Source organism: Chiloscyllium plagiosum, chromosome 22, assembly GCF_004010195.1.
Source record: "Chiloscyllium plagiosum isolate BGI_BamShark_2017 chromosome 22, ASM401019v2, whole genome shotgun sequence".
Taxonomy (NCBI): Eukaryota; Metazoa; Chordata; class Chondrichthyes; order Orectolobiformes; family Hemiscylliidae; genus Chiloscyllium; species Chiloscyllium plagiosum.
Genome location: NC_057731.1, coordinates 52237276 through 52263569, shown reverse-complemented (window position 1 = coordinate 52263569; position 26294 = coordinate 52237276). Strand labels below are relative to the sequence as shown.

General features: G+C 41.3%; 1 protein-coding gene across 3 annotated transcripts in view; it reads left to right on the top strand.

Annotated features, from left to right (window-relative positions):
* sufu (suppressor of fused homolog (Drosophila)) overlaps window positions 1–26294 on the top strand; it is a 131754-nt gene that overhangs the window by 10987 nt on the left and 94473 nt on the right. For all 3 annotated transcript variants that reach the window (XR_006314995.1, XM_043713061.1, XM_043713060.1), the window contains exon 3: window positions 20754–20890. Coding sequence is in view for 2 of the 3 variants with exons in the window: in XM_043713061.1 (XP_043568996.1) it covers window positions 20754–20890 (137 nt within the window). In the remaining variant the exon portion in view is untranslated. The remainder of the gene's footprint in view (window positions 1–20753; window positions 20891–26294) is intronic.

The window sequence follows — 26294 nt, the reverse complement described above, 5'->3', positions numbered from 1 at the left end:
ATTGACAAGAAATCAGTTTTTGTGTCAATAATGTATGTGCTGCATATCTCATATTTATGAAAGTTCTGAAGATTCATTCAGCATAGCGGATTGCTTAACCAAAATTATCAAGGGAAGAGACTTCAAATCTGATTTGTTGTTGATTAGGACACCTGAAACTAAATGTAATAGCATTAACTCCTTCAAGAAGTGGGCTGAAAACTGTGTTGCTGGAAAAGCGCAGCAGGTCAGGCAGCATCCAAAGAGCAGGAGAATCGATGTTTCGGGCATAAGCCTTTCTTCAGGAATGAGGAAGGTGTGCCAAGCAGGCTAAGATAAAAGGTAGGGAGGAGGGACTTGGGGGAGGGGCGTGAGGAATAGGTGTAAGGAGGTTAAGGGGAGGGTGATAGGCCGGAGAGGGGATGGGGGCGGAGAGGTCAAGAAGGTGGTGCTGAGTCTGAGGGTTGGGACTGAGATAAGGTGGGGGGAGGGGAAATGAGGAAGTTGGAGAAATCTGCATTCATCCCTTGTGGTTGGAGGGTTCCTAGGCGGAAGATGAGGCGCTCTTCCTCCAGGCGTCATGTTGCCATGGTCTGGCGATGGAGGAGGCCAAGGACCTGCATGTCCTTGGCGGAGTGATAGGGGGAGTTAGTGTTCAGCCGTTAGGTTGGGTTGGTTGGTGCGGGGTCCCAGAGGTGTTCTCTGAAACGTTCCGCAAGTAGGCGGCCTGTCTCCCCAATGTAGAGGAGGCCACATTGGGTGCAGCGGATGCAGTAAATGATGTGTGTGGAGGTGCAGGTGAATTTGTGACGGATATGGAAGGATCCCTTGGAGGGAAGTGAAGGGGGAGGTGTGGGCGCAAGTTTTCTTGCGATTGCAGGGGAAGGTGCCGGGAGTGGAGGTTGGGTTGGTGGGGGGTGTGGACCTGACAAGGGAGTTGCGGAAGGAGTGGTCTTTCCGGAATGCTGATAGAGGAGGGAAATAAATCCTTGTGGTCTGTTTGAAGGTGGCGGAAATGACGAAGGATGATACGATGTATCTGGAGATTGGTGGGGTGGTAGATGAGGACCAGTGGGGTTCTGTCCTGGTGGCGATTGGAGGGGCGGGGTTCAAGGGCGGAGGAGCGGGAAGTGGAGGAGATGCAGTGGAGAGCATAGTCAACCACGTCTGAGGGGAAATTGCGGTCTTTGAAGAAGTCCCTGTACACCTCCATCGCCCATCACAAAGGCCTCAAAGCCCTCCGCTTCTTCCTTTCCCGCCGAACCAACCAGTAACCTTCCACTGACACCCTCTTTCGACTGACTGAATTGGTCCTCACTCTGAACAACTTCTCTTTCCAATCCTCCCACTTCCTCCAAACCAAAGGATTAGCCATGGGCACCTGCATGGGCCCCAGCTATGCCTGCCTCTTCGTCGGATATGTGGAACAGTCCATCTTCCACAGCTACACTGGCACCACCCCCCACCTTTTCCTCCGCTACATCGATGACTGTATCGGTGCTACCTCGTGCTCCCATGAGGAGGTTGAACAGTTCATTCACTTTACTAACACCTTCCACCCCGACCTCAAATTTACCTGGACCGTCTCAGATTCCTCCCTCCCATTTCTATCTCAGGCAACTGACTCAACACTGACATTTACTATGAACCGACCGACTCCCACACTACCTAGATTACACCTCCTCCCACCCTGCCCCCTGTAAAAACGCCATCCCATATTCCCAATTCCTTCGCCTCTGCCGCATCTGCTCCCAGGAGGACCAATTCCAATACCAAATAACCCAGATGGCCTCCTTCTTCAAAGACTGCAATTTCCCTTCAGACGTGGTTGACTATGCTCTCCACTGCATCTCCTCCACTTCCCGCTCCTCCGCCCTTGAACCCGGCCCCTCCAATCGCCACCAAGACAGAACCCCACTGGTCCTCATCTACCACCCCACCAAACTCCAGATACATCGTATCATCCTTCGTCATTTCCGCCACCACCAAGGATATATTTCCCTCCCCTCCCCTATCAGCGTTCTGGATAAACCCCTCCCTCCACGACTCCCTCGTCAGGTCTACACCCCCACCAATCCAACCTCCACTCCCGGCACCTTCCCCTGCAACCACAAGAAATGCAAAACTTGAGCCCACACCGCCCCCCTCACTTCCCTCCAAGGCCCCAAGGGATCCTTCCATATCCGTCACAAATTCACCTGCACCTCCACACACATCATTTACTGCATCCTCTACATTGGGGAGACACGCCGCCTACACCTCTGGGACTCCCGCACCAACCAACCCAACCCAACGACTGAACACTTTAACTCCCCCTATCACTCCGCCAAGGACATGCAGGTCCTTGGCCTCCTCCATCGCCAGACCATGGCAACACGACGCCTGAAGGAAGAGCGCCTCATCTTTCGCCTAGGAACCCTCCAACCACAAGGGATGAATACAGACTTCTCCAACTTCCTAATTTCCCCTCCCTCCACCTTATCTCAGTCCCAACCCTCAGACTCAGCACCGCCTTCTTGACCTGCAATCTTCTTCCCGACCTCTCCGCCCCCACCCCTTCCCCGGCCTATCACCCTCCCCTTAACCTTCTTCCCAATGCCCCTCCCCCAAGTCCCTCCTCCCTACCTTTTAGCTTGGCACACCTTCCTCATTCCGGAAGAAGGGCTTATGCCGAAACGTCGATTCTCCTGCTCCTTGGATGCTGCCTGACCTGCTGTGTTTTTCCAGCAACACATTTTTCAGCTCTGATCTCCAGCATCTGCAGTCCTCACTTTCTCCAATGAAATGGTCAATGGTAAATGTGAACTCTAGAAACTCTTAAAAACAAATTAGCTGAGTCACCAAGTTTAACAAAGAATACCTGTACTAAGTGGACATCATGATAAGTGGAAGATAAAATCTTGGTATAGTTCCTGTATGTATGATTGAAAACTTGGTCAGATAAAGGGCTGCCTTTTTGACTGGTATACTTGTGTATTGATTGTGCTGGCTTTGAGCAGGTTCTTGTAATATAGGAAGGAACCACAATTGCATGATTTTATGTGTTTTTCTCCTCCTTGTTACCAACAAAAACCTACTTACATTATTTTTTTTCTTCACTGCATAAGAGTTTCATTCTTGCCAGGATAAGGTTTTGCAAGTTTTAGAGGTCATAGAATCCCTACAGTATGGAAGTAGGCCAGTCAGCCCATTGAGTCCACAATTACCCTTCGAAGAGCTTCCCACCCAGACCCAACCTCTTTCCCTCTACCTGTAACCCTGCATTTCCCATGGCTAATCCAGCTAACCTGTACATCCCTGGACACTATGAGCAATTTAACATGGCCAGTCCACCTAACCTGCACTGTGGGAGGAAACCAGAGCACCAGGAGGAAACCCATGCATACATGGAGAAAATGTACAAACTCTACACAGACAGTTGTCTGAGGGCGAAATTGAACCTGGGTCCTTGGTGCTGTGAGGCAGCATGCTAACCATTCCATTAACCATTGTTCTGTCAGATACTCTCAACTTTTTAAAGTCAAAGTTGTTTTAGTATGAAGGACTCTACAGCTGACTCCAATTCTATCCTAAATCATCAGATGCACATGTTTTCTAAGAGAAATCGTAGATTGACAGTCAGAATGGGTTTTTAAAATAAAAATCTGACTTCTAACATTTTCAGAAAAGTTTGATAGGTGGGGAAAACGGTGAAATAGCATGATAGTCAAGAATTGGAGAATCATACAGTACAGAAGAAGTCTTTTGGCCCATTGAGTCTAACACCAAAAATATACTACCACCTGTGCTAGTACTTTAGAGTTGAGGATCTGGAATCTGTGCTGCAGACATTGCTTCAGATCACGGAGGCTGAAAGTTACCTGAAGAATTTACTCCGGTAAGCAGTCACAACCCTTAAATTAGATAATTTAAACTTGGTCTATGATCAAGGACAGGAGGGTGTGATTTTAAGTGAGGCAGGTATGAGGTCACAAGGGACAGCTGTCAAGAAACCTCAGTATCTTCAGTTGACCAAAGGTGAAGACAACTATGAGACCTATGAGAATAACAGGGGGACTGTAGGGAGCATGACCTGAACATGTGGTAAAGGAAGGCATTCAAGTGAGGGAAGGAAACAGGAACATAGATTTAGGGGACAGTACAATTAGGGGGATAGATACTGTTCTTTGTAGGAATGAACACACCCTGAAGGCAGTGTTGCCCGTCTGCTGTCATGGGTTGGAGACAAACCTGGAGTGGGTGGAGAAAGATCCAGTTGTTATCATCCACATTGGTACTAACAATATTGATAGAACTATAAAGGAGCTTCTGCTGAAAATTTTCAAATAATTGTTAAAGTAAAATGCAGAACTTCAAACTAATCCCAGGATTACTACCTGAGCCATGGGCATATTGGATATGAATAAATAAAGTAAGTAAAGTATTGGAGGAAAGGGTCTCAATTGATGGGGCACTTTCACATATTGGGATAAAAGAAAGCTGTTTTGATTGGACAGGTTAACTTGAACCATGCAGGGACAGTGTTCTGGTGAGCCAAATATTTAGAGTTGTCAAGAGGACTTTAGACTAACAAGGGAGTGAGGGTTTGGGAGGGGGGAATGTAGGCTTATAAAGCAAAACAACATAATGGCATTACAGGGAAACTATTTTGACGGTGATACTCAGAGGGAGACCGGAAAGGACAGCGTATTCAAACACTAAGAAGCAGGAGGAAAGGGAAAAAAGAGGAGCAAAAGATTAAAAAAAGGCAAAATTGATAGCTCTTTACACAAATGCACATAGTATTTGGAACAAAATAAAGAAATTAATGGAACATGTACAGGTTAGTGGGAATGATTTTAAACCTGCTACAGTGACATGGTTACAAGGATATCAAAGCTAGGAACAAAATATTCTGGCTTTTTAAAAGGACAGACTGGGTGGGGTGATGAGAAAGCTTTGTTATTACAGGATAGAATAAGTATGACAGCATAAAGTGATCTTGGATTGGTTAATGTGAAATCCATATGAGTGGAAGTCAGGAATAACCAGAGAAGAACTACTGGTGGGTGTCGTCTATAGGCCCTTAGGAAAGAAATAATCAGGAGATGATGAGGACATGTAAAAATGGCATTAATCATTGGGAAAATAAAGTTGGCAAAGGTAGACATCAGAAAGCTTTCGTGGAGTATATTAAAAATACTTTCCTGGAACAATGTTATGGATCCAACCAGGGATCAGCTTATTTTGGATCTGATAATGAGACAGATTTAATAAATCATTTCCGAGTAAAAGATCATCTTTTAGGGATCAGTGACCATGAAATTGGTGGAATATAGCATTTAAGTTGAGAGTGAGAATCTTAGATCAGGTATAACTGAGCTAAACTTTAAATAAGCATTATTAATAGGGATGACAGCAGACTTGCTTGGTGTGGACTGTAGAAGGAGTTCAGAAAAGTTCAGTTCAGGAACAACGCAGACTTTTAAGAATATACTTCATTACTCAGAAAAGATGTATCCCAATGAGGAATGAGGATTCTAGGAAGGAAAGAATCAATGACGATTAACCAAGGAAGTTAAAGATGGTATCAAACTGAAGCAAAAATATAGAATGTGGCAACGATTACTGATAAACTTGTAAAAGTCAACAAAAGATGATTGAAAAGTGATTAAAATTGACAAAATAAATTGAAGGCAAACTAGCAAGTAAACTAAAAATGGAAAATAAGAGCTTCTTTAAATGTATAGAAAGGAATTAGTGCCAAAATAAACATATGCCCCTTAGAGGTTGAGGCTGGTGAACTAATAATAAAGAATCAGGAATTGAAAGAGGATTTGAAAAAACACTTTGTATGAGTCTTCACAGTAGAGGACATTACTAACATTCCAAAAATACTAAATAATCAATAGGACCAACAGAAGGTAGGATGGGGGAGGGTGTGGAGAATAAACACGATGATAGTCACTAGAGAAAGAGAACTTAGGAAATTAGCGGGACTCAAGGCTGGTAAGTACCCTGGACCTGATATGTTGCATCTTCAGATTTCAAATGAAGTAACTACAGAGATAATGAAGGAATGCACTGGCAGTAATCTTTCAAGGATCTTTAGTTTTGGGGAAAAGTCCCAGTGCTTTGCAAAACTGCCAAAGTGATGCCCTTTCTCAAAAAGGAAGAGAAACACAGCAGATAACTATAACACAATTAGCTTAACATCTGTCATTGGTAAAATGCAAGAGTCTATTGTAAAGGATTAATAATGGAGCATTTAGAAATATATACTATAAGCAAGTAGAGTTGTGAAGGGAGCCAGTGGATGTAATATATTTGGATTTCCAAAAGATGTTCAATAAGGTACTGTATGTCAGGCTACTTTATAAGATAATAGCCGATTGTGTTGAGAGTAATACATTAGCATGGATAGAAGATTGGTAAGTTCCATCACAGAACACACCAGATGGCCTCCTGCTTTAGAGACCGCAATTTCCCATCCCACGTGGCTAAAGATGCCCTCCAACGCATCTCGTCCATATCCTGCACCTCTGCCCTCAGACGCCATCCCTCCAACCGTAACAAGGACAGAACGCCCCTGGTGCTCACCATCCACACTACCAACCTTCGCATAAACCAAATCATCTGCCGACATTTCCGCCACCTCCAAACGGACCCCACCGGAGCCTTCCACATCCAAAGTTTTACCTGCACATCCACAAATATCATTTATTGTATCCGTTGCTCATGATGCGGTCGTCTCTACATTGGGGAGACTGGACGCCTCCTAGCAGAGCGCTTTAGGGAACATCTCTGGGATACCTGCACCAATCAACCACACCGCCCTGTGGCCCAACATTTCAGCTCTCCCTCCCACTCTGCCGAGGACATGGAAGTCCTGGGCCTCCTTCACCGCCGCTCCCTCACCACCTGACGCCTGGAGGAAGAACGCCTCATCTTCTGCCTCGGAACACTTCAACCCCAGGGCATCAATGTGGACTTCAACAGTTTCCTCATTTCCCCTTCCTCGACCTCACCCTTCCTCCACCTCACTGTCCTCATGACTTGTCCTACCTGCCTATCTTCTTTCCCAGCTATCACTCCACCCTCGTCCCTGACCTATTACCTTCATCCCCTCCCCCACTCATCTATTGTACTCTATGCTACTTTCTCCCCACCCCCACCCTCCTCTCATTTATCTCTCCACCCTTCAGGTACTCTGTCTGTATTCCTGATGAATGGCGTTTGCCCGAAATGTTGATTTTACTGCTCCTCGGTTGCTGTCTGAATTGCTGTGCTTTTCCAGCACTAATCCAGAATCTGGTTTCCAGCATCTGCAGTCATTGTTTTTACCTGATAGAAGAAGAAGAAGAATTGGGCTTAGCGGGGCTTTTTAATTAACCAGTGGAGTGCCATAGAGACCAGTGCTGGGGTCACAATTATTTATGATATATAATAATGAGGAAGATTAATGTGCTATCGCCAAGATTGCGGATGGTACAAGATTAGGTGGGAAGGTAAGGAATTAGAATGACATCAGGTCTGTAGAGGGATATAGACAGGTTAAGTGAGTGGGCAGAAACTTAGCAGGTGGAATATAATATGGGAAAATGGGATGTTTTGTGCTTTGACTAGAAGAGCTGAATATCATTTATTCTGCAGAATTTCTGCAGAAAGCATGGACGGATTTGGTGGTCCTCGAGCATAAATCCCAGAAAGCTTGCATCCATGTTCAATGGGCAATAGGCAAAGCAAATGGACTATTTTTATTTCAAAGGGAGTGGAATGTAAAAATAGGAAAGTCTAGCTAAAAATATATAAGGCAGTAGTCAAACCACAGTTGAAATACTGAGAACAGTTTTGGTCCCCTTACCTAAGGAAACACATACTGGCATTGGAGGCAGTCCAGAGCAGATTCACAGTACAAACAGATCTTTCTTATGAAGATAGTTGAATAGGTTAGGTTTGTATTCATTGGAGTTTTGAGAGAGGAGCGGTGCTCTTATTGAAATATAAAATATTTTGGGGGCTTGATGAGGTAGATGCTCAGAGCCTATTTCCCCAGAGTTTAGGACCAGAAAACATAATTTCAGAATAAGGGTTCACCCATTTAAAATAGAAAATATGAAGAGTTTCTTTGGGGGTAATAAATCCCTGGAATTCTTTACCGCAGGATGCTGCAGAGGCTGAGATGGACAAGTTTTTAACTACTAAGGAAATGAAAGGATATGTGGATAAAGCAGAAATGTGATGTTGATAATCAGATCTCATTGAATGATAGAACAGGGTTAAAGGCCTACTGCTGTTCTTATTTTGTGTATCTGCTCCTGTATCTTATGATCTAACCATTTCTTCAGGTATTAGATTCTCTGGTTGAACTAAATTTACAATTGAAGCAAAGTTGTATTCAAATCTGGATTGAGATGCTGCTTGTGGATGAAATTAGTTTTTAAAAAATGGTTTATGTTCTATTTGTCATTCATTGAATTGAAGTAATCTGTTGTGCCTTTGTATACACTTGAGATATAATTTTTAAAATCTTCTTATGGGATGAGTGCAAAACTGGCAAGACCAGCTTTTGTTGCCCATCCATAATTGCCCTTGTAACTGAGGGGCTTGTGGAGCCATTTCAGAGGGCATTAAGGGTCAGCCACATTGCTGTGGGTCTGAACTAAAATCTAGGCCCAACCAGGCAATAATGGTAGAATTCCTTCCCTAAAGGGAAGCAGATTTTTACAACCATTATGCTCCTCTTTACTGATGTTAGTTTTCAATTCTGGAATTTGTTAATTGTATTAAATTACAGAGGTGGGGTTCAAAACCATGTTTCCAGATCTTTAATCTGAACATCTGGATTACTCAGCAAATGACATTATTACTATGCCACCATCTCCCCATTTGTCTTTGTATCTCCTGACATTTAGATTTAGATTAGATTAGATTTTAGATTAGATTACAGTGTGGAAACAGGCCCTTCGGCCCAACAAGTCCACACCGACCCGCCAAAGCGAAACCCACCCATACCCCTACATTTACCCCTTACCTAACACTACAGGCAATTTAGTATGGCCAATTCAGCTGACCCTGCACATCTTTGGATGGTGGGAGGAAACCGGAGCACCCGGAGGAAACCCACGCAGACACGGGGAGAACGTGCAAACTCCACACAGTCAGTCGCCTGAGGCGGGAATTGAACCCGGGTCTCTGGCGCTGTGAGGCAGCAGTGCTAACCACTGTGCCACCGTGCCGCCCACCAAAACATCTTCAATATTTTGTTTGTGATCCATATAACTGCTGTGAAACAAATTAATTTCTGGTGCAGATTATTCTGAATTTATTTTTAAATATGCTGATTTTCCTAGTATAAAGGCACATCATATTTTAACCAGCAGTGGATCTTCCCTCAGGCTGATGTTTGGTCTGTTTCTAGATTTTAGTCACTTGCTCACAGCATTTCTGATTAAATACACATGTTCAAAAATTTCGTACTTCGATGAAAGGAAGGACTTGTGTTTAGGGAAGTAAACATAACGAATAGATTATGACATTGCAACATTTTTGAACTTTTAAAATGAAGGAAACAGCCAAAATATTCATGTCTAATTTTATTGCATATTCATGTCTTTTGTGTATTTTTGGAGTTAAGCCATTTTCTGTATATCTATAGTACAGTTGTGGTTATTGAAAATAATAATTGTTGTATAAAGGTCTGAAATGATTATTACTTGATTGAATGTAGTAAGCATCGCCCATTGTGATTATGTAAAGAAGGAGCTTGCAGGAGACAGACCTGGGGCTAGTGTGCTCTAAGACATCTCTATGGTAATCTGGGTTATAGTCATATAAACTGGAAATTGTTGCAGTTAATGCAATAAACCTCACATTATGTATTCAGCAAGAGTCTTCTAGTTAAACCGGAAAGTTGGCTATCCTCATCAGAGCTAGATCACTTCAAACAATAATTAGTAATTAGTAATTTAGTAATTGGAGGAGGAGCAACACAGGTGACTATTTTTTTTAATGAACTATCCTTCCAAATCCATGAAAGATCCTAATTTAGAACATTGATTTTGCAAGATCATAGTTACATTGTGCTTCTTGTTAAAACAGTGGGGTATTGCTTGGGTTGCCATCTCATTTGCAAAATGGCTAAGACTTAATTGTATCTAAAACTAGCCTAATTCTGTTGTCCACACTCTGTTTTTGAGAATTACACGTTGTCTGACTTTATATCGATTACACCTTAAGTCACCTCGGGATAGCAAATTGAAAGAAATTCTGGGATTTGCATATTAATCAATTAAAGCTAATAAACACATAAGCATACCATAAACATACCCTTGGCAAAGGCAAATACAGTAAATCAGATTTTCTCACATGCAATCACCAGTCCAGGAGAAAAGAACACTGAAAGAAACAATCTAACAGCAGAGAAAGAACTCAAACTTTTAACTGCAGCGAGAGAGACCTGCATCTAGCAGCTTCAACTCTTTAAAAAAAATTCCTCAAACTTCCAATGAAAGCGAAACAAAAACCCTGAGTCTGTGAGAGCCTGACTCCACTCAATCATTAATTTAAAATAACTCTGTGCTTAAAACTCTTTAACTACTGCTTTTGAAGTAGGCATTCCAGCATCACTGACAAAATCTCTCTACAATAGAAACAGCACAGAATAAATTTCTCAAAGGCACAGTACTGTTACAGGTGGGATGATCTTTAGGAAGTTAGTGCAGACTTAATGGGCCAAATAGCACCTGTCTGCTCTGTAGGGATTCTATGATTCATTTGAGGAGCAATTGAGGAGTCTGGGTCTGTACTTGGAATTTAGAAGGATGAGGTTGGGGTGGAAGGGGATATCCGGTTGAAGCTTAGAGTATACTGAAAGGTTTGGATAGAGTTAGCGTGGATAAGATGTTTCCACAAGTAGCAGAAATTGACCCAAGGGCACAGCTTCAAGATGAAGGGACCCTTTAGAACTGAGATGAGGAGGAATTTCTTCAACCAGAAGGTGGTTAATCTGTAGAACTCATTCCTGAAGAGAGCTGTGGAGGCCAAGTCATTGAGTGTATGTAAGACAGAGATACACGGATCCTTGATTAGTAAGGATAAGGTAGAAGGTAGAAGAATAAGGTTGAGAAAGCTATCAGCCATGATCAAATGGCAGACTTGATGAGCCGAATAGCCTAATTCTGCTCCTATATCTTATGGTCTTATATTTCATTGTTGATTGACTAACAGTTCATAGCATTCAAGAGGGAATCCTCTGACCCAGTACCCTTGATCATGGGGAGATCTGATATTGGTCATTTAATATGATAGGCACTCCTCAATGGAGACAATATGGTGTTCTCGATGGCAGGAGAGCTCCGGTCACGTGGACTAAATTGATGTGGGATAGGAAACTGGCTGCAGAGTTCTGAATGAGGATTGAAGTTTTGTTACATATGAGGTGTTGGCATTTTTTTGGACCGTTCATTTACTTCTACTAAAAGTACATTCCTTGTGACATAGGAATATTTTCTTGTTTTATGTGCATGTTATCCATCCCACAACCTGGGATAGAGTCATATAGATTAGATTAGATTAGATTAGATTAGATTAGATTACTTACAGTGTGGAAACAGGCCCTTCGGCCTAACAAGTCCACACCAACCTTCCAAAGAGCAACCCATCCAGACCCATTCCCCTACATTTGCCCGTTCACCTAACCCTACGGGCAGTTTAGCATGGCCAATCCACCAAACCTGCACATCTTTGGATTGTGGGAGGAAACCTACGCAGACACTGGGAAATATGCAAACTCCACACAGACAGTTGCCTGAGGTGGGAATTGAACCCGGGTCTCTGGTGCTGTTTAAGCAGCAGTGCTAACCACTGTGCCACCTGTGCGGAGCAGACATCCCAATCTGACCTAGTTCCATTTACCAGCATTTGGCCCATATCCCTTTAAACTCTTCCTATTCATTTACCCATCCAGATGCCTCTTAAATGTTATAATTGTACAAGCCCTCAGCACTTCCTATGGCAGCTTGTTTCATAAGTGCACCACCCTCTGCTTGAAGAAGTTACTCCTCAGATCCTTTTTAAATCTTTCACTCTTATCTTAAACCTATGCACTGTAATTTTGACCTACTCCACTCTAGAAAAAAAGACCTTGGCTATTTAATCCATCCATGCCTCCCCTGATTTTATAAGGTCACCCCAATAGCCTCCGATGCTCTTGGGGGGAAAAAAACCCAGCCTGTTCAGCCTCTTCCCTATAACTTAAACGCTCCAGTCCTGGCAACATCCTTGTAAACTTTTTCTGCACCCACTTAAGTTAGCAACAATCTTCCTATAGAAGGGTAACCACAATTAGAGTCATAGAGATGTGCATAATGGAAACAGACCCTTCGGTCCAACCCATCCACGCTGACCAGACATCCCAACCCAATCTAGTCCCACCTGCCAGCACCCGGCCCATATCCCTCCAAACCCTTCCTATTCATAAGCCTGTCCAAATGCCTCTTAAATGTTGCAATTGCACCACATCCTCTGGCAGCTCATTCCATACACGTACCACCCTCTGCGTGAAAATGTTGCACCTTTTATATCTTTCCCCTCTCACCCTAAACCTATGCCCTCTAGTTCTGGATTCCCCAACCCCAGGGAAAAGACTTTGTCTATTTATCCCATCCAAGCCCCTCATAATTTTGTAAACATCTATAAGGTCACCCCTCAGCCTCCGACACTCCAGGGAAAACAGCCCCAGCCTGTTCAGCCTCTCCCTATAGCTCAGATCCTCCAACCCTGGCAACATCCTTGTAAATCTTTTCTGAACCCTTTCAAGCTTCACAACATCTTTCCGATAGGAAGGAGACCAGAATTGCACGCAATATTCCAACAGTGGCTTAACCAATGTCCTGTACAACCACAACATGATCTTCCAACCCCTGTACTCAATACTCTGACCAATAAAGGAAAGCATTCCAAACGCCGCCTTCACTATCCTATTCTACCTGCGATTCCACTTTCAAGGAGCTATGAACCTGCACTCCAAGGTTCAGCGACATTCCCTAGGACCTTACCATTAAGTGTATAAGTCCTGCTAAGATTTGCTTTCCCAAAATGCAGCACCTCTCATTTATCTGAATTAAACTCCATCTGCCACTTCTCAGCCCATTGGCCCATCTGGTCCAGATCCTGTTGTAATCTGAGGTAACCCTCTTTGCTGTCCACTACACCTCCAATTCTAAAAGTGGCCTCACCAATGTCCTGTAATGTGGTGTCCCAACTCCTACACTCATGTTCTGACCAATGAAGGCAAATGTCTTCATTGGCTTCCTGTAACTCTACTTTCGAGGAACTATGCACCCGCATCACCTGAGGTTTCTTTGTTTGGCAACACTCTTCAGGGCCCTATCATTAACTGTATAAATCCTGACCTGGTTTGCCTACCAAAATGCAAAACCTGACATTTATCTAAATTAAAATCTGCCCCCCCTCGGCCCAGTTGATCAAAACCCCATTGTACTCTCAGGTAATCTTCACACCCCACTACACCTCCTATTTTGGTGTCAGTCTGCAAACTTACTAACCATAACCATAGCTATATTCACATCCAAATCATTGATATAAATGATGAAAAGCACTGGTCCTGAGGCACACTGCTGGTCACAGACCTCCAATCTGAAAAGCCACCTTCTGTCTCCTACCTTCAAACTAATTTTGTATCCAGTGGCTAGCTCTCCTGGATCCCACGTGATCTAACCTTAGTAACCAATCTATCATATGGAACCGTGTTGACTGCTTAGCTGAAGTTCATATAGATGTTTACCATTCTGTCTTCATTTTCTTCTGTCATCTCTTCAAAAAATTCAATTAAATTAGTGAGTTCCCTAGCTTTCATGCCCTTCACAGTAAATCCTGATGCAAAATATTCATTTAGTGTTTCATCCACCTTCTGTGCCTCCACTTATAGATGGCTACTTTGATCTTTAAGGGGTCCTATTCTCTCTGTAGTTACTCTACTGCCCATAATATACTTAGAGAATCTGTTCGACTAAGCATTTCTGCTAAATGTGTCTTCAAATATGCCTTCCAATCAGCAGATTGTCTATATACAGCACACAATTGGGTAATCCTGAAATGACCTTAATGTTTCATCTTGAAATTTGGCACTTGGATTCTTTTTCGTAAATGGCATGACTTTAAAATGGTAAAAGTAAGCGAAAGTGAGGATTGCAGATGCTGGAGTCCGGATTAGAGTGGTGTTGGGAAAGCACAGCAGGTCAGGCAGCATCAAAGGAGCAGGAAAATTGACATTTCGGGCAAAAGCCCTTCATCAGGATTGAGGCTGGGAGCCTCGGGGGTGGAGAGAGAGATGGGAGGGGGTGTGGCTGGGGTGAAGAAGGTAGCTGAGAAGGTCAAGTCCACATTGATGCCATGGGGCTGAAGGGTCCCGAGGCGGAAGATGAGGTGTTCTTCCTCCAGGTGTCGGGTGGTAAGGGAGCGGCGATGGAGGTGGCCCAGGACCTGCATGTCCTTGGTAGAGTGGGAGGGAGAGTTGAAATGCTTGGCCACAGGGCGGTGGGGTTGATTGGTGCGGGTGTCATGGAGATGTTCTCTGAAGTGCTGTGCGAGTAGGCATCCAGTCCCTTACTCCAGTTCCAACCTTCCAGCTCAGCACCATCCTCATCACCTCTCCCATCTATCAATCATCCTTCCCACCTATCCGCATCACCCTCTCCGACCTATCACCTTCACCCCACCTCCATCCACCTATTGCATTCTAATCTACCCACCCCCCCATTTATCTCTCCACACCCTCCTCCCATTTATCTCTCCAACCCCAAGGCTCCCAGCCTCAATCCTGATGAAGGGCTTTTGCCCAGAACGTTGATTTTCCTGTTCCTCAGATGCTACCTGACCTGCTGTGCTTTTCCAGCATCACTCTGATCTTGACTTAAAAATGATCAAGTCCATTCAGTGTCATGAAAGCCGAAATTTCTTTTGCTCTTTCAGATAAGGGTACGTGCCAGTATCCTCTGAGTAAACCAGGATTAGAAATATAAATTGATTGTCCCACCTCCTCAATGCCGTCTTTCAAAACTGACATAAGGTACGAATTGGATTTTGTAACTGACGTTTTGGTAGCCCATAAACAGTCATTGGATAGCCATCTGGTTTTCGTACCATCACTATGGGTGAGCTCCATTTACTGCAACTCACTTTGATGGAATGTTCCCTTTCTGTCTTGCAACCCCCAGCTGGTTAAATGTAAGTTTCAGTATTTGGTGATACTGAGGAAAGAGAAATTGCGGTTAGCTGTGTTTTGTGTTTGGTTCCTTGATACCTGATATACAAAAATATACACATGCTAATTAATAATTCCTCAACAGTGCTTACTCAACAAGACTGAGGTGATTACTACAACATTCAGTTAGCTTCTTTCTGGAAATGTGTCAAAAGAATGGTTTAATTTATTATGGATAGCTGTTAAAGCTTAAATGTTTACATTTGTAAGAGAGTTGTCATTTAGATATTACTGTAAATGCTACTTTTATGATGCAAAGATTGACTCAAGTATAAACATTGAGGTTAACTTGTGAGCTTATCAAACATAAACAGAAAAAGTAATTATAGTACCACTATTTATTCAGCTTCTCTATTTTTAAAATGATATAATTTTTAATTAAATGAAAAACTAATTTTGTGAAAGATAGTTTAAAATCTATGAGAAGGAATACTACTTCAGTGTGCCTGACTGGCACTATCTTGGAGTTCAATATATACTGCAAATGCTGTCAAAGTGCATTCGAAATTAAGCCTACCTTTTGAGCGTATGGCGATTATATCAATTTAACAGAGGTGCAGGTCGTAAAGCTCTCAATAAAGCATTAAAAATACAAATGATGGTTAGGTTTAATCATGTAATTGTGAAATATGCAATTTAAAAATGTTTCTGCACTTAACGTTTTATACTAGAATTTTTAGAACTAAAAGTGTAGCGATTGGATGGGGGAAGGTAGGTGATAGATTAGGGATGCGTTTTGAGCTACTTCTTGGAGCCTTATAACCCCAGCTGTGACTGAATATACTGTTGCACTTTTAACACTAAAAAGAAACCTGTTACATTGTTACTATATGCTTCATTTGCTTTGCCATATTTAAAATAACGTGAAGTGCATCTATGTATTGGATCATGTGTGCAACAAAAAAATTGATTTTTTAATTTTTTTTTAATTCTCTGGGATTGCTAAGTGTATTGAAGACATTGTATATGTTGACAGTTTGTGGCTTCTTTTCAGAATTTGTGGGTTGCTTAAATGTTGAAGTGTAACCCTGGTATTTTAAAAAGGTTTTTGGATTTGTGTTTTTGCCGCTCAGCTGAGTTCCTCAAGTTGTTGTTTAGCATATTTTGTATCTGATTCTTGGATTAAGAATGCGTAGTTATGACATTATAGACTTTGTAACAGACTAGAAGCACATTTTAAATATTGACACTATGGACCTTTAAAAAGTGGCTTGCAAATGTCACTTGACTTCTATTTTAGATTTAGCTACAATTGGAATCAGACAGAGTACTGATCAGAAGAGGTACATGAAATTTACTGACCTTATCCAAAGGTAAATAGAAACTCGTTAACATGACTTCTTTGGAGGTGTGAATGGCTCTTTATTATCTCCCCAGAAGAAAATAAAATCAACAGAAATTGGTAGAAAACCATGTCTGCCGTTAACAAGAATAATCACTTTATTCTGAGAGCAGCGAGAAGAAACAGGAACTCCAACCAGGATTAACTTTGCCTAATATAAAACATTGGAGTATGTGATGCTCATTTAACAAGTTGGCGCAGATAGGATAGGTTGAATGACCTCTTTTAGTAATAATTGATTCTCTGATTCAAGTCTCCCCCATCAATGCCCCAGGCCTCACCTCTTCTTTCCAGTCAGCTTCTCATAGACCTCAGCTTCTTGATATTTCAAAAATCTGCCTACTTCCTCTTTAAATATTTATGATCTAGCTTTCACGACTCTCTGGGATAAAGGATTCAGACATTCACTACCTTCGGAAAGAAAAATTTCACGCACGTCTCAGTTTGAATGAGTGCCCTGTTATTCTCCAACTGTGTTCTCTAATTTGAGATTCCCTTATTGGTGGAAACACTATCTCAACATTTACCCTGTCAAGCCCCCTCAGAATCTTGTACATTTCAATAAGATCATCCCTCATTCTTATAAATTCTCATGACATAATGCCTAACATAAGACCTTAAGAAATAGGAACGAGAGTAAGCCATTTGGCCCCTTAAGTCTGCTCAGCCATTCAATAGGATCATGGCTGATCGGGCAATCTTTACATCCACTTACCTGCCCTTTTTCAATAACCCTTGACTCCCCTGATGATCAAGAATCAATCTATTTCAACCTTAAATATACGCAAGGATTCTGCCTCCATAGCTGTCTGTGGCAAAAGTTCCAAAGAATCTCAACCCTTTGAGAGAAGAAATCTCAGTCTTAAATTAGCAACCTTTGTTCTGAGACTATACCCTCTGGTCCTAGACTCTCCTGTGAGGGGAAATATCCTCTCAACATTTACCCTACCAAGCCCCTTAAGAATTCTATATGTTTCAACGAAGTTAGCTTTTGTTCTTCTAAATTCCGGTGAGTAGAGCCCTAGCATGTTTAGATGTCACTCAGGATAATTCCTCCATACTAAGGATCATCCTGCTGGATCCTAGCAATAATTTTATGTGGTAACTCATTGAATAACTTTGGGAAATGCAAATGCATTACATCTACCTGTTCTCCTTTATCAACTTTTCTTGTTGTGCTCTTAAAGAACTATGCACATTTGTGAAACATGATTTACCTTTTACAAAGCAATGTTTAATATGATTGCATTAATTAGAATTCCTTCGGCCCAGCAAGTCCACACTGACCCTCCAAAGAGTAAGCCATCCAGACCCATTCCTCTACCTTATATTTGCCCCTGACTAATGCACCTAATCTACACATCCTTGAACATGGCTAAATCACCTAACCTGCACATCTTTTGGATTGTGGGAGGAAACCCACACAGACACTGGGAGAATGTGCAAACTCCACACACGAGGTCGCCCGAGGCTGGAATTGAACCCGGATCCCTGGCACTGTGAGGCAACAGAGCTAACCACTGAGCCACTATGCCGCCCCAAGCTTTAAGCTTTTCTAAATGCTCTATTTCCTCAATAATGGATTTTAGCATTTTCACAGCCATTGATGTTAGGCTCACTGGTTTATAGTTTACTGCTTTTTTTTCTCTCTCTCCTTTCTTTAATAGGCTGTCACATTAACAGTTTTCTAAACTACTGGAAGCCACCTGAAATCTAGTTAAATTTGGAATATTTCGATCAATGGCTGTACTATTTCTTCAGCCACTTCCTTTAGAAACCTTTATAGTCCCATGAGTTTCTCAAATGTTTTGTTCCTCGTGATAGAGTGTATGAGACCCTCCCTCCCATTGGCATCTTGCTTATCTGATCCTTTGGATGTTTAAAATGTCTTCCATAGTGAAGATTATTGCAAAATGTAGGTTTAGATCTTCCATTTCTCTGCTGCTCATTAGTAATTCCTCAGTTACATCCTCCAAAGAGCCAACATTCACTTTAGCTGCTGTCTTTCTTTTCATATTCCCATAGAAGCTCTTGCTGTTTGTTTTTATACTTGTTGCTAATTTACCTTCATAACCAAGTTCTTCCTTTTTTATTAGCATTTTAGCCATCTGTTTTTGGTTCTTAAATATTCCCAACCCTCTGGCCTGCTGCTGATTTTTGCTGCTTTGTGTACTGTAGTTTTTGATTGGATACTGTCCTTGACAGCCTTGCAGACCATAGGTGATTCATTCTTCTCATTGATTCCTTCTTTTTGACTGGAATATTGGTGCAAGTGTCCCATGAATCAGAAATCCTTTCTGTAATCTTTGAGCCATGCATTTACCTCTCTAATCTTATTTACTGTAAATGCCAATTTATACATGGCTTAGTTAGTAACCTGAGATTATTATCTTTGTAGTTTTGCTTTTAAATTTAGCGTTGATATGCTTGTAATTCCTTACTGCAGCCTCTTTCTTAGTCCTACGATGTCATTGGTGGATCCTTCCTCTCCCAGTCCAAGTTCCCCACCAGTCCTGAAGAGATGTCTTGAACCTACCTTTGCACTAGGTAGGCAATGCCGCCTTCTCGACTCTCTGTCCTTGCTGCAGAGAACAGAGTTTTCTCTCCTTTATTAGTTACTACATTTCTCTTTTCTTCCCTAACTTGAATGGAGCTCTGTACCATAGTACATTGGTCAGTTTGCTCATCTTCCCTGCATTCTTTGCCATGCCCACACTGGGAACAAAAACCTCATACTCATTGGACAAGGGAATGGAATGAGACTCTTCCAAAGCTAAAATTTTCACTTGTAGTCACACCATCTTGTCTTAGAGTCATGGAGATTAACAGCATGAAAATAGACCCTTAGTCCGACTCATCTATGCTGACCAGATATCCTAAACTAATCTAGTCCCATTTACCAGCACTTAGCCCATATCCCTGTAAACCCTTCCTATTCATATACACATCACCCTTTGCATGGAAATGTTGCCCCTTAGGTTTCTTTTAAATTTTTATCCTCTCATCCTAAACCTATGCCCTCTAGTTCTGGACTGTCCCACCCCAGGAAAAAGGCCTTGTCTATTTACCTTATCCATTCCCCTCATGATTTTATAAACCTGATATAAGGTCACCCCTTCACCCTCTGATGCTCAAGGGAAAACAGCCCCAGTCTATTCAGCCTCTCCCTATAGCTCAAACCCTTCAATTCTGGCAACAGCGTCGTAAATCTTTTCTGAACCCTTTCAAGTTTCACAACAACTTTCTGATAGGAGGGAGACCAGAATTGCACACAGTATTCCAAAAGTGGCCCTGACAATGGACAAAATTTGATACAGTTAATCTAAGGTGTGTAATGCATCAAGTTCAGATAGTGTAATGTATAATTTTCTTCAAGGCAGTACTGTGCTATGAAATAAAACTGGGTCTCACATGTCTTTATACTGGACACTGACAATAACACTGTTTGAATTTGGTAAATAATTTGAATAAATACTGTATACAGTGTAACTATGTCACAATAGCAAAAGTGTCTGAAGATTGTTTTGTTTTATCCATTTTAAATAAATTGTGGCATTTAAACTTTAACTATTTAGATTAGGTTTTGAATGGCTGTACAGTTTTGGAATTCATTATTGCTGGCAACACTGAATGGTTACAATAGCCATTGGAAGCTGGCAAAATGGATTTCACGAATTTCCACTTTAAGTGGTAGGTCCTGTGTCAGATCAGCATATCTTTTGTGATGGCAAGAAGAAATGTGCAGTATTTCTTCACTTTGTTATTTGTGCACTCTGTCAGGGAAGAAAATAATTGACAAATGTGCGTGATTGTGTAGGAATTTCTGCCATTTATCTTTACTGCTTGCTTTTACTGATATATGATTTTTAAAACAAATTCTGCATCTAAAATAATTTCACTGATGAATTGTTTTTCTTAAGATCCCCAAACCTCCTATATTACAAATGTCATCGTAAACTAATGGTTTCTGTAAATAGCAGTTTTCAGTATCTTTGTACTAAGTACAAGCAAAATTTGAATTGGGTAGCATGTTGTCTTTTTCACTTAAATGTTTTTTTAATATAACTTCAGGTGCATGCTCAGTAACAGTTTTGCCTTGTAACAGTTGTAATGATTAGATGGATAAAGAATTATTATGTTTCTTAAAGACTGTTGTATTTTGTTTAGATTTACAGGACTGGAAGGACCAAGTGGCTTTGGTTTTGAACTGACCTTCCGGCTAAGACGAGAAACTGGGGAAACAGCGCCACCAACCTGGCCAGCTGAGCTGATGCAAGGTCTGGCGAGATACGTATTCCAATCAGGTAAAGTTCATTTAGAGTTAATTTGTTGATTTGTGTAAATTGAGGTAATATTGTACCCAGATTTTGCTTCTGACAAAACAATGCATCTTCTACAGCTGATATTTCATTAAGAACTCAATGTAGTACTGAGAGTCAATTTTTAAAACATACTAAATTTTTGTTCTTTCTACTTTGAAGTGTCCAATTGAGCTACTTACTGGTGTGCCTAAACAGTAATTCCTCCTGCCTCTCATATAGTTGGGGACCCTCATGAAGGACTCCTTACTATCTAAGTCAAATGTGGTCTCTTGTGAACTTATTTTTATCCTGTAAAACTAAAGGAAAGGCAACGAGAAATGTTGTAACCTGACAAGTGACATTTCACATCAAAATGAGGACATCTAAGAAAAAAGGCAGATGAGGAAACATAAGAATTTGGAATTTTCAAGTAGTGGATATACTTAGACTGTGAAATGATTGCTCCTTTCAACAGATTTGATCGAGTGATGATTTAAGGCTCTCAGGATATATAAAGTAAAATATATTGTAACAAAACAAAAAGCAACATGGCCAGTCTAAACCAACTTTTCTCCCATAAATGAGGTCAATAAGTTTTTGGTACTGCATTGGTATGCTATTAACGGTTTAACATTTTACTAGCTTTTCTGATGGCTGATATGCTTCACATTCAACTTTTTGATGTTTTGTTTGCCTGATACAGTGTGCAAAGCCATCTTTTGCTTCTCTGCAATCTACCAGAATACTTGAGTTCCTCATCAAATTTCATAATCATTTGCCCTTTCTCAAGTTCTTGCTGTTCTCTCACAGAGAAGCAGAAAGCCAAAATTAAGGGATAGAATTTTGGAAATGAGAAAGATCACAAATTTCAGTGCAAAGTTTGGTTTGTGGCACTTTTACTAAGGCCTTCAATCACTTCTTAAACCCACATACATCTTAAGTGTTAAAGCAGCTCAAACACACTTGGCATCCTGTTAGAAAATTCAGCTTGCAAACAATTATTTCCATTTCTTTTATTTTAGTTTCTTAATCCCTTTGCTTCTTTAGGAAGTCATAAAACATTATTTTCATTCTTAGCCTGTGAACACCTATGTACAGGCCATCATTTATTGCCCATCCCTAATTAGCTGTCCTTTCTTTACTAGATAGTAGAGGTTACAAGGCTGGAAGCTGCTGCCAGAGACAGCTTGGTGATGCTTTCTGTAATGTGCAGGCCATCTCTAGAAGTTCCCATCATCATCACATGCCAATCAGCAGCCGACTTGATTCACTCCACGTGCAAATACCACACATGCTATGGATCACATTCTGGTAGTAGCACTGAAGACTTGTTCTTCAGAATCTGCAGCATGTCTAGCCAAGCTGTTCCATTATAGCTACAAAACTGGCATTTATTTGATGATGTGGAAAGTTGTCCGGGAATATCATGTACACAAAAAGCAAGACAAATCCAACCTGGCCAAGTATTGCCCTAACAGTCCACACTCGATCATCAGTAAAATGAAGGGTGTTGTCAACAAAATTGCTATCAAGCAGCACCTGCTTAGTAATAATATGTTCACTGATACCCAGTTTGGATTCTGCCAGGACCACTGATTTCTTGATTTCATTACAGCCTTTGTTCAAACGTGACTAATAAGGTGAAGTCCAGAGGTCAGGTGTGAGCAACTGCTGTTGGCAACAAGGCTATGTTTGACAGTATGGCATCAAGGAGCACTAGCAAAACTGAAGTCCACAGGAATTGGGGGGAATCTTTCTGTTGGTTGGATTCATATCAGGCACATAGATAAATGGTTGTAGTTGTCGGTGGTCAGTAATCTCAGCTCCAGGACATCTCTGCAGGAGTTTCTCGGGATAGTGCTCTAGGCCCAACCACCTTCAGCTGCTTCATCAATGACCTTCCCTCCATCATAAAATCAAAAGTGAGAATATTCAGCACCATTTGTAACTCCTCAGGTAGTGAAGCAGTCCATGTCCAATGCAGACAATATCCAGGCTTGGGCTGACAAATGGCAGATAAAATTTGTACCACCCATATGCCTGACAATGACCTGACAATTTAACAATTGCCCCTTCACATCCAGTAGAGTTTTCATCACCAAGGTCCCCACTGTCAAAATCCTGGGAGTTACCATTGACCAGAAATTAAACTGCACTGGCCATTCCTGTGCTATATATCTCTATGACGATAACTCTATCTACAGTGGCTACAAGAATAGATCAGAGGCCAGACTCATTTCCTGAGTCCGCAACATTTTTCCACATTTACAAGGCACAGGGTAGGATTATAATGGAATGCACCCCAATTGTATGGATGTATGCAGCATCAACAACACTCAAGCTTGACACCATCCAGGATAAAACAGCCCCCTTGATTGGCACACGCTCTCCACTTTTGATACTTAGTAGCAGCAGTGCATCTATAAGAAGCACCACAGAAATCCACAAAGGCTGCACCAACTGCTGGTTCTCCTCTAAGCTATTCACCATCCTGACTTGGAAATAGATTGCTGTTCCTTCAGTGTTATTGGGTCAAAATTCTGGAATTCCTTCCCTAATGGCATTGTTACTTGGCCTACATCACACTGATATTAAAGAAAAATTGAAACCACAACTATGTTTATGATTAACCACTATGTTAATTAAAACTAAAAATAAACATGTTATCTGACAAACTAGGAATCATGATGGAATCCACCTTGTCTAGTGGTACCCTTAGCTGGGAACATAACAATTGCTACTTAGATTGTTCTGCTAGAATGTGCACTTCGTCAGTGTGAAATGGCTATAATGTGATTGATGAATTGTGGACATTGTTTGTATAACCTAAACTTTCTGCTCAATGGTATGACAGGTTTTCCATAGCGCGATCTTCTAAAGTGCGACTGATATAGCAGTTTCCCATTCTGTGATTTTCTATAGCGTGAGATTGCAGAGGAACACACTGTGGTGTTATAGCAGAATGACCTGTACCTAAATATGAACGTTTTGCAATTCATACATTAGAACATCCAGATCCCTCTGCATCCCAAAGCTCTGCATTCTCTCACAATTTTAATAATATACTTTTAAAATTTTTATTTTGTTTTCTATAATGGGCAATTTCACTGTTTCCCATATTATACTCGATCTATCAGACTATTGCTCATCCACTTGGCCTCTCTACCCTTTTCCTCATGCTCTTGAAAAATTACTTTCCTACTAACATTGGTATATTTAGCACCTAGGCCCTCTTTCCCTTAATTCAAATCATTTATATCACTTGTAAATACTGAGCCCTCTGGCACATACCAACCATTCTTTACATCTTGCCAACCAGATAAATATCAACTTATGCCTACTGTCTGTTTCCTGTTAGCTAGGTAATCTTCTATGCCGATGCCAATATATTCAAGTTACATTATATCTTATTTTCCATTACTCATTCTCCAGACTGACTGACTTTGGAACCAGTATTCACTTACTCTTTCCTTTTTAAACACTGATGGAAACTTTGTACCTGTTTTCATATTTAAAACTAGCTTTCTTAATTTATTACCTCCATTTTAGTCCTTTTATCAATGTTTGCTGGTTTATGTATTCTGTCCAACATTTTACCTGCCATCCATCACTGTGCAATTTATATGCTTTTTAGTTAACCACAGATGGTGCAACTTCTGCTTGGAATATTTCTTGCTCATTAGAGTGCATCTATTCTGTGAATTATGAAATATCACCTTAAAGACTATGATTGCATTTCTGTTAACCTATTCCTTAACCTATGGGTTAGTTGAGTTAATCAGTTATGATTGCTGAGACTTGGGGGTCCCTTCATTCTGAGGTCATTAATTAATCATATCCTGAGCCTTTCTTTCTAGCAGTTTCCTGCAGCCGCGTCCTCTCTCACTGTTTAAACCCATCTCCCTCCTTTTTTCTTTTTCTCTTTCACCACCCCCTCATCACATCAGTCTCTCTCGTTCTCCCTCTCGTTCTCCCTCTCGTTCTCCTCTTTCTTTTTCCACTCGCCTCAGCCCCACGCAGTAACACAGCCCTCACATAACCGCACAATTTCTCGAAATTTTTTGCAGGCAACTTCTCTTCTCCCTCTCTCTACCATGCCGTCCAGCCATTTTATCTTCCAATATACATGTGCCCCCATTTCTTCCCTCCACATTTACCCTCTATTTCCAGTCCTCCTCTCAGGCATTCTCTCTGTTCCACCCTCACCCATCCCCTCTACAGCCTCCCACTTTCCTGCCTCCTCACCTTGTAAGACCAGCAAAGTGGAAGTCTTTCTGAAATATAGTTGATTTTTTTATATTGGGTTGTAATGTCATTAATGTATTGAATAATTCTGTATATCAAAAGCTTGCTGAGGTATTGATGTGAAAGTTGAAATGCACTCCTTAATAGGGTATAAATACCAACTGCTGTGAAACTAATGTGGAATATTTATAACCCTGAACAGTAATAGTGCAGCTTTCATAGTGTTGGAATTCCAATTATAAGAAATGTGAGCTCGCTGAAGTAGCCAAAATTCTTGAGCTATTGTATAAATACAGTGGAAAGAAAATTTTAGTTTTCAGCAGAGATCACCTTGTGCCAATTGTTGGAATTTAATAACCTGGAGCTCTGGAAGACTTGGAAAATGTCATATTGCACAATTTTGCTGATCTATCTGTAGACATTTATGACACAATATTGATTTCATCATTCATTATTTTGTTTCTGATTAAGTGGTGCTCTGAATCAAGTATTACCTGGCAAATGATTTATTACAGGGCGTCTTTACATAAATACATAACCAAAAATAGAGAGATGACTAAAATGGTAAATGTGTAAATTCAGTTGTGAGTCACTTCTTTATAGATGCCGAATGGATTGAGGTCTGAAACTTTGTAGCTGAAAATGCATGTTAGAATCTGGAATTCAGTTAGTATGAGAAAACTTCCTTCCCACGATTATTCATTTAAAATATAGAATCATAGAATCCCTACAGTGTGGAAGCAGTCCATTTAGCCCATCGAGGCCACACGGACCCTCCGAAGAGCTGCTGAGAAAACTAACAGTGTAGTTTCTATTGAATATTCCTCAGCTATAAGAATGAAACAAGAATACCCCCTCGTCGCTTAATGTTACCATGCGCTCACTGGAACAGATTTTTTCTTTGTTGGTCTTTACATGTTCTGAGCATGAACACCTAGTAAGGTTATTAACATGAATTAGCTTTACATTGACTTTTTCTTTCCAGCAGTGACTCTATCCAGGTTTCATTGTGTGCTTTTAGGCTAGTAATTTGAAAAGAAATATGCTCTTTGTTCAAAAATACATTTCCAAAACCCACTATTCTAAGCAGATGACTAGAATTCAAAGTTTGTGAGAAGATTTGTAGCTTGGGTGCTCATTGCTGTGGTTCTGTTCGCCGAAC